The sequence below is a fragment of the Ochlerotatus camptorhynchus genome, unplaced genomic scaffold (assembly GCF_037179485.1).
Source record: "Ochlerotatus camptorhynchus isolate MF236.1 unplaced genomic scaffold, CSIRO-AGI_Acam_v1.1 ptg000052l, whole genome shotgun sequence".
NCBI classification, from domain to species: Eukaryota; Metazoa; Arthropoda; class Insecta; order Diptera; family Culicidae; genus Ochlerotatus; species Ochlerotatus camptorhynchus.
Window position 1 is genome coordinate 1,323,800 of NW_027040542.1, and position 10,120 is coordinate 1,333,919.

General features: G+C 37.9%; 1 protein-coding gene across 1 annotated transcript; it reads left to right on the top strand.

Annotated features, from left to right (window-relative positions):
• Nucleotides 1–7,007: 7,007 nt before the first annotated feature.
• On the top strand, nt 7,008–8,985 carry LOC135717177 (kelch domain-containing protein 3). Its single transcript, XM_065239137.1, has 4 exons — nt 7,008–8,203; nt 8,270–8,465; nt 8,526–8,666; nt 8,727–8,985. The coding sequence occupies exons 1-4, from the start codon at nt 7,471–7,473 to the stop codon at nt 8,785–8,787; spliced, it is 1,131 nt and encodes a 376-aa protein (XP_065095209.1). The 5' UTR covers nt 7,008–7,470; the 3' UTR covers nt 8,788–8,985.
• The last annotated feature ends 1,135 nt before the right edge of the window (nt 8,986–10,120 follow it).

Below are 10,120 nucleotides of genomic sequence, written 5' to 3' on the forward strand. Positions count from 1 at the left end.
TCCTTCAATCGCGTTCCTAAAGATTCTCTTTTTTAAGGCGCAGGCAACATGTTTATTCAGTCTGTAGCACATACTTACACACTTGAAACCGATTCTCGAGCCAGGCAGAAAAAATGATGATCCGAAAAGATAACTCAAAATTTTGATCATACTTATTCGAATATTCTTCAAAACATTATGCCGAAAATTCGGAAAATAATCTGAATCCACCGAAATTCGGCAAATAAATTTGCTGAGCACAGCGCTGGACCAAAATTAGTGAAAGTACTTACTGAGAATTGTCAATCGGCATTCACCTCATCCAGGGTGTCTACTACCTGAAAAACTGAAAATTCTCAGGGAATTTTATTTTCCCAGGAAAAATCTAGAATTATCAGGGAATTTTGAAATTCTAGTGATTCTTAAAAATGAGAATTAATCAAGGAACCTTCTCAAGAATTTCAAAACATTTTAAAATACAACCAACTTTATCTTCTTCGTTATTCACTTTTACTCTTTGAGCATAATAATTCTGGAGTGGATTTATCTTCAGTAACAACATAAATGTTGGAACTTGAATTGTTTTATAGGGTTCTGAATCATGAACAATTTATACAGATTTTAAATTTAAGACAAATTTTTGAAACCCTGGACGTAATAAAATCAGGCTTGGAAACATTTTCAAGAACCTGGAATGACAATAAATATTAAAGACGTTGGACATTGAATGTTTTCCAAGAACCCAGATTTAAAAAAATGGGACTTATTTCTCAGCTTATGGACTTAAATGGTAATTTCCAAGGAACTCTAGGGATTTTTGTTTCCCTGATTTGTTTTCCATCGATCTTGTTTTCCGTACTGAGTACCAATGCTAACGGCGCCAGGGAAGCACCCTCACTTGGACCCTACCTATCGACCCATTAACCGTGGACCCATGAATCGTTTTTGACCAACAGCTTTACGTCCCTTCTGAACTAAGGCGTGATATGTCTCAGAAAATCCCGATAGTGTTGACTGGGATTGAACAACTCTAGGGATGATTTCAAGGGAATTCAGAGGATAATGGTTAGAAAAACTTGAGGGGAAATCTGAGGATTTCTTTCAAGTAGTTCTGTTGAACACCAGATGAAAATTAAAGTGTAACTTAAGGTGAATTCCATGGTAGTTCTGAGTATAATCCCAAAGTAATACTGAGTAAGATTCAACGTAAATTTTCAACATAATTCTGAAGACGATTTCAAGATAATTCCAAAGAGAGTTCTGTCTAAGGGATTTGTAAAGTGCACTCCATGGTACTTGCGAGTAGAATTCCAAGAGATGAAGGAAAATCTAAAAAGAATTGTGGATAGATTTCAATGAAAGTTTGAGGATGATTCCAACGCAATTCTAAGAAGCATTCCAAAAGAATTAAAAGGAAATTTTAAGGAAATTTTCAACAAAGTTTTAAGGTAAATTTATACGATGATGATGATGATGATGATGATTGCCCCGACAAACCGACATGAAACTTAAACTTAACTCTTGATCGAGAATCCATAACGGCCATGTCAAATGTGCAGCGATCCCATCTGTTAAGAGATGAACTCGCCTAAGGCTAAAAATCTCTTAAATAAAGCTTAAAAAAAATCCCATCTGTCGTCCGAAATAGATTAGACACTAACCAACTCACAAATTTTGCACGCGGGTTCGTGGCTAGAATAAATATTTTCCGCGCAGATGTCAGTTTTGTGCTTTGATCAGAAATTTCTTTGTTATTTTCTACGATTATTCATGTCAGTTTATCGGTGATATTGGTCCCACCTCTTACCCCTACGAAGGTTTGAGCTGGACGATTTATCTTTAAGACAATTAAATATGACGTTTTACCCGAGGGGCACGCAATACAAAGAACCAGTGCGTTGAAGTTAAAATGCAATTAGAAATACTGAAAGTAATTAATGCATTTTGAAGTAGTACTGACGGTAATTAAAATTAACTATCCGATTAACAGAGGCGAACCAGCCTTTAGGCTGAAAATCTCTTAAATAAAGAAAAACAATTAACTATCCGTACTGAATGTAATTAAAAGTATTGAAAATGTAATTAATGTACTTTAATTACGAAATTTCGTCTGTAATTAATGGACTTAAAAAGTAGTTAATGTTCTACACAGTGTAATTAATGTAATTAAAGCAGTAGTTATTGGAATTAACTTAATTACAGTTGTTTCCTGCGTCGGAGTTAAAGGTTATTGCGTGCCCTTCGGTTTTAACCAGGTTAGCAAAAAAATTGAACTGGTTACAGTTACAGATATAAATTCCATCTAGAGTTTACAGTTGGTTCACAGCGATATAAATGTGAAAAAGCTCAGGCGTCCAGCTTTTAGTTCGCCTTTTTGTCAACCAAAAATGTTGATAAATATTACAAACGATCAAGAGTTAATGAACAATCAACAAAGCATCCTATTACACTAGCAACCCCGCAATCTGATGCTATCATAATTTTCAGCAATGTCAGGAATGCTCACGAACCCCCAACATTTGCAAGAAAACTTACTACTAACTCAAGGTATCTTCCAAATAAGCTTAAAAATTGCATATATATTTTTTTATCAAACTTTAAATTCAGTCCTCTATATCTGTTGCAAACTGGGGGCACTGTTGGCGGATTGTGATCGCACTCTTCGACAGGGTCAACGACAGTCAGCAGCAACCACTGCAGCCATCCTTACCGGGAGAAAGGAATATTGTTTCATGCCATAACGTAGTGAGCTGAGTTTGGAAAGGTGTGAAATGTATTATTCTATTGAAACTTTGAAATTTGTTATGTAAAATTATCTATATTCACAGTTAAAACATTCCTACACAGTACAAATTGAATTAAAACCAAAATATCACAGTAAAGTTATCACAGATAGTAAGTTGTTGCTAAAATTGAATTCTCACGCTATTTCTTGTCTAAAAACTATAAACCTTCGATTGTGAGACAAACACGAGGTTCACAATACAATACGATATTGTTCAAAGAACAAAGAACACGTAAAACACGCTCAAAACCGAAAAATTGTAAGTAACGCCTTATTCTATGTAAACACAATGAACTAACTTAAAAATAAATTTCCAACCTAAAGCTGTTTTCACACCAATCACCGAGTTGCGATCTGCTAAAGAAATTGGCAAAAAGCCCTATAGTTCTCAAACCTTTGTGGCCTACTTTTTTAAATCTATTACCACAGACAAACAGACATAACACTCGCAAGTTGTTCATCGATCAAGCATTTAACGGATAATTTAACCTGTGGCGCGCATAGTCAATTCTCTTGTGTTTGATGTTTACACACTACCGCCATCTGTTCAGTGTAGTGCCCACCACAGTGTACCAACAGATGGCGGTAATGTTTTAGCGACGATGTTTTACAGTGAGAAATATTCAATGAGTTATGTCTGTTTGTCTGTGCTATTACTATTAAATCAAATATTAAAATTCCATCATCACCATCGTGGCAAACACAATATTTTTTTTCCGTGCTATTTGCAAAAATTATTAAAAAGTCATTATGACAGTTTAATCCGTTAAAAACTTCGTCAAGATCTCGGTCAAGATACATAATTTGCCAATTCATAAAAAAAAAACATTAGATAACTGTTCATAAGACAGCTTTAACGTGTGAAATTCTGGAAGTGTAGTTGCACGTTTAATGTGTCTGGGCTTCGAATTGAAAACATTTATTCCTTTAAAATAGAATGAATTTTGTGAAACACAGGACAAGAAATATAGTGTTCTTATTTCATCCGCGTTTCTAGTATTGTATCTATGAAAATCGCGTCCCCTTTCAATTCTGTTGGGAACATGGACATCCCTAACGATCGCTACCAACACCAACATTGCTGAGCTCACTGGTAGCAGTTAAGCTGTCACCCGTAGATGCGCGCCAGCATAAGAAATAATAACAACACAACATATCAGTGCCAACATTTCAAAGGGGCGTAATTGCTTTTGTAAACAATGGCTTTAGACGTCGATTTCTCGTAAATGAAAACCCACCCCTCCAAATTACAAATGCTAGCTGATACATGAAACATTCCTCAAACACACCAGCACGGTGTCATTAATTTTCATGAGTGAGCTTTCATTCGCGAGAAATCGACAACTAAAGCCATTGTTTACAAATGCATTTACGCCCCTTTGAAATGTTGGCACTGATATATGTTCGAGTCCGTCATCTTGTATCGTGTGCGCTTCTTACAAGTCAATGTATACTTTTAGTTCGTCATTTTAATAAAGTTTTATTTGTTAGTTTACGTTCGAGTTCATTTTATTGTACATGATATATACGCCAAAATCTTCATTCAAGTGTGAAACGGCATCATCTAAATCCTTAGCTGCAATGAATAACACAGTATCATCTGCAAACAGATTAATGTCGCAATATCGTAAAACACGTCGTAAATCATTAATATACATAATCATTAAAAGGGGCTCTAATACACTTCCCTGGGGCACTCCAAGGTTATTCCCACGGGACTGGAAATAGAATCATTGAAAACAGTCCTTTGAGTTCTGTCACACAAATAGCTTTCAAACCATTTATATGCAGTACTTGTAACTCCAAAGCGCTTGATCATGATCATGCAAGCATGCAATGAGTGTTCACTCGGCTGTCGACAAAAGCAGGCCACTCTCGATGTGTGCTACGCGATCGTCTGTTTTCTTGGCAGCAACCATTGTGTGGTCCTCCTCATTGTTCTTCATTTGCAGTTCTTTCGGTCGATGCGTCGTCGACTTTGGAAAGCAACCGTTTCGTGATGAATGTGTGAGTGCTGACCACGTTTTGCGTCCATTCCTGCAATGGACGCGCTCTGACCCTCGTTGGCGTACAACAATTTGCCATACAATGAAACTACTGGAAGCGGCTCCAGTTGTGATGGAGGAGGCTTTTTGGATAGCAGAAGATAAAGTCACAGACAAACAGACATAACTCATTGAATATTTCTCACCGTAAAACATCGTCGCTAAAACATTACCGCCATCTGTTGAGTACACGGTGGTGGGTAGTACGCTGAACAGATGGCGGTAGTGTGTAAACGTCAAACGCAAGGAAATTGACTATGCGCGCCACAGGTGGCGGTACTACCAACTACGATGCTTTTAAATTGACCGTTAAATGCTTGTTCGATGAACAACTTGCGAGAGTTATGTCTGTTTGTCTGTGATAAAGTGTTTATTGTGTTGTACCTTTTGACTATAGTTTTAAGATGTATTGTATAGTGACCAAGAATCCTCGGCTCTGTAAAGTTAATTCGGTTGAGCCTTATCAAATAAATTAATACACAAAAAAAACAAAAAAAATGATTATTCAAGCGTTCTATCGTTACGACCTTTTTAAAAAGTGACAGTTATTCCGAATCACCCTGTTCTGTTCAGAGACCCTTGTCCGTGACCCCACAGTGATTTTTGTAAAATGCCAAAAACTACAAAAAACTAGTAGAAAACGAGATCATTTCCTTAATGTAGATATTGCATCCATTGCTTACCTTCTTTTCTTGTTAACGTTCCGTTGCCGAACTGACATGCAAGGTCAGATTCCAAAACTATATACCCTGCTAATTCTGTTTTGGTCGCCAATTATATCAGATCCCAGAGCAAACCAGAGTAACTTTGAGCAACTCTGAGTAGAAAAGGTACTTAATTGAAGTACACTTGGATATGATCATAAAGTAATTCGTATATATGATTGGGGATCACGTGTAACCCACGTCTATCCACGTAAAAGCGTGATATTTGAGTAGGTTTATAGGGGACTTTTTTGACAACGTTTTTTTTCTTTTTTCTAGTATTTATGACACTAAACTTTAGAACACTATATAAATAAAACAATTCGTTATTGATATTTACGCTTTACCTCGCGCTTTACTCCAGGAGTTGAAAAAAAAATACTATATGTCATCTTTAAACGATGTTAAATTTTAATCATTATTTTCTGTATATTCAAATATTTGCAACAATCAAACAATGCAATTTTTCATGTTTAGCCCAATGTCATCCAAACTGGAGGTACAGTTTATTTAACACATGAGCTTCATAATTTTTTTGCATGGCATGGCTTATTAGTATTACCTAGTGGACTCTTATGAATATTACAAATAATCAATAATCAAAAGTAAAATAAAATAAATGTATTTCCGATGTACAGAAAAACATGATTCATTATGTGACGCCCTAAGGGAGAAGGGGTGTAAGGTTATGTGACAAGCAGCTATCTATAGAAAAAACGTTATGAAAGGGGATAAACTTTTCCTCAATTTCGAGTGGTCATTGGTCGGTATGACCCCAATTGGGTTGTTTAGGGGTATTGAGGTAAATACATATTCGTTATCTGCATTAAAAATGGAACCGAAATCAAAATTTCATCAATTTTGGTACACTGGAACTATTTTAAATAAGTACGATTACATTAGCAAAAATCACCATCTTAGCGCCCCTTGGTGGGACTTTGGCTGTCAACGAATAGATTTAATGTCAACGATCAAAAATTTAAATATTAATTTAAAAATCGAGATGAATGTCTACAGGATCGATAAAAATACCGTTGTGCTCAGAAAACAAAGCTCTATCAGATGATGTATAAAAATCGGTATATTTTTCGAAGTTAAACAATCCAATTGCTTGAAGAACAAGCAAGTACTGCATCAACCACTGCGCTCTTCGGGGGATTCCTGCAATTAGATAAAACCTAGAATAATACCAACGTTGCATAATGTACAATGCATAGAAGCACTATTAATCTTTTAATTAGTACCTATATAAAACTGCCGCGTGTATCATTTGAAAGAACCGAGTAAAACACCGTTCCACCCCATCAATATCATGCCGCTAACTCTAGTGCTAACGCTAAATTTTATGCTTTGTTTTTCTCACTTCCACGGAGCTGACCGATGAGAAAAGGAACAAAACTTCTCACCATCATCTGTCATCAGCCGTGTCTTTCTGTTTAGTTGGAAACCTTTCAAAACAATCAAAACCCATCAATCGGAGATTAGGAGAAAATAACTTGAAGCTACAAATAGTCCTGTTTGTTTAATCGTAATTGTTGTTTGATGGTATTTTGTGGTTATTGCGGCCGAATTTCCAATTTACGAGCGAAATAATCTAATAATTGGTATGAATTAAATGCTCAATTCACGAGAAGAAGCACCCAGCGATCGGGAGCCAATGGTGGTCCTGCTGCCTTTGGGTGGTGGCGATTGTTTACAACAGAAGAGATCTACGCCTCGCAATTTCCCATACTAGGGATTAAATTTGTTACACACCTACCTGAAGTTGCAAGTGCAAATCGTGAGTAACAGCAATTTTGTGATTGCCGACCGAAGGTGCTTCCCTTATCAGTGCGCTGTGTCAAGGGAGTGTTACTGTGTGTGTTTTTATCATGGGTTTTTGAACAAGAGTAATTACGACGATAGCAATTTTTCGTGAATATTTTGTGCTGTCAAAAGAGAAAATTGAGCTGCAATTATGCGCTGGATTGCCAACCTTGATGGTGGTCCCAGACGAGTCAACCATGCCTCGGTGGCCGTGGGGGACTATATTTACTCGTTTGGTGGTTATTGCACAGGAGAAGACTATCGTTCCACATGTGCCATCGATGTGCACATACTCAACACCAACAATATGCGATGGACTCTGGCTCCGACGATGAAAGATGAGTACGGAGTGCCATGCAAGTACCCGGATGTTCCGTTTCAACGATATGGCCATACGGCGGTAGCGTATGAGCATAAGGTTTACATTTGGGGAGGAAGAAACGACGAAATTGTTTGTGATATCCTGTTTTGTTTCGACACAAAGACTCTGAGGTGGAGTAAACCTGCCGTCACCGGAAGGGTTCCTGGTGCAAGAGATGGCCATTCGGCGTGCATTTATGGCAATCGCATGTACATATTCGGTGGCTTCGAAGAAATCATTGACAAATTCTCGTGTGATGTACACTATCTGGATCTGCAGACGATGCACTGGACTTATGTGGATACCCGAGGTGATCCACCGTCGTACAGGGACTTTCATTCCGCCACCATAGTGAATCATAAAATGTTCGTGTTCGGTGGTCGTGGAGATGCCTGGGGTCCATATCATTCACAGGAGGAAATTTACTGCCCGAAGATAGTCTGTCTGGATCTCAGAACGAACCGTTGGGAGATGCCAAATACCACAGGCGAAGAGCCACTCGGTAGAAGAAGCCATTCAGCATGTAGGTCTTATAAATCTTAAATGTGTGTCTTCAGGTTAGAATGATGAAAGCTATCTTCAATTTTAGTTGTATTCAAAAACAAAATCTACATCTTCGGTGGCTACAACGGTAATTCGGACATACACTTCAATGATCTCTATTGCTTCGATCCAGTGCGATATGTGTGGAGATTAGCACACCCACGAGGCCAGTCTCCTAGAGCACGTCGGCGGCAATCATGTCTGGTAATAGGCCAGAGAATGTATTTATTCGGAGGCACATGGTCTGTTTACATTCTTGTTTGATAAAGGTATACGAAACGTTAATGTTTTCATTCCTCTAGCCCATCACATCTCTCGGATCCAGCCACATACGATTATAGCGACACACACGTGCTGGACTTTCATCCAACGTTACGTACTCTTGCGATGCTGAAGGTACAGGAATACAAGCTAGACAGTACTTGCCTACCGAGAACAATCAGGTATGTGAACATGAATATGGGTTCAACATAACGTTCGTTGACATAAATATCCATTTCAAGGATCGAAATGCGCAATATGACTACACCCAACAAGATAAGTCGCTCACTGGTGAGCGGTTGAATGACATGGCAACGCGAAGCAGGAAAATGTTTACGTGTTTGTAAAATCCTAGTTGAATCTTTGTATCAAATTGTTTAGTTAATTTCTATGATACCGCTGAGTTTTTTTTTTTTCCTGCCTTGTGTATTCATTGCTGAACTAGGTGTACGATGGAAGAGTTGCAATATTCCGAGTGAGGAATAAAACGAAATTTTACGATATGATTAGTTAGTTTTATTTTTCCAGTTATTATTTTCACTATTATCGTTTATTATTGCTGTCAGTGGATTGAGTTGAATGCATTTAGATGAAAGTCAGAACGAAAGGGTGTGCGTGAAATAAATATACCTCCAATTATATTTAATTTGTACATAATTTTTGCATGTAAGAATAAATATGAAATGTGAGTATAAATTGTCTTTTACTACCTGTGAACGTTAGCTCAGAGTAAACGCGCGAGAGCTAACCTAGCGACAAGTACAAAGGATTAAAAAGGATTATTGTTCTTCTTCACGTTGAATTTCTCGCTCGGCTAGGTATTTCGCGTTGACTCTGCTAGTGTCCTTAGTGTCTGTGGGTACCTATAGAAAGAAGGGAAGAATAAATGTAATCGCTTACGCTCAACCGATAAGCGTATTATTTGTTCTATAATGTGCAGACACCTTCAGTGCCAAGTACAAACATACTAGCATGTTTATTTGTTATATGATTCTAACATTGGTTTTTCTCAATGATTGAAAAAAGATACTCGTCGGCGCCGGTGGTGTAGTGGTAAGCGTGACTGCTTTCTAATACCCCAATGGGTCTGGGTTCAATCCCCAGCCGAGGTCGGTGGGATTTTTCTGAGGCATAAAAATCTCTGGTCACGTCTTCCTTCGGAAGGGAAGTAAAGCCGTTGGTCCCGGCCCATGTGTGTTGTGAATGGGTGCGATATCCTACGCAGGTGTGGAAGCTGCCTTCCTGCACATTCGGTTGCCGTCAATGGATGGCAATCGATGTCCGTCGGTGATTGGCACTAGATTGCGGAACAGAGACCGACGTTAAATAAAGGAAAAAAAAAAAAGATACTCGACTATTAGCACTATTACATGAAACCGCTCGCAGTAGTCTAAACAATGTAAACGAAATACGTGTATTTGTCGCAGATAAGCGTTTAAGGCGTAAAACTAAAATGTACCATTTCGTTTAAAACTATTAACATGTTTTCAGTCTTCTATGAACACGTCGACGGCCCATACAAAAAAAAAGTCGAAAATCAAAACGCCTAAAAGTGTGTGCTCTATTTGCGTCAAGCGCGCAGATGTTGCGTAAATTTGCAGTTAAATGAACATGTCCGGAGTGATTTGAGATTTGG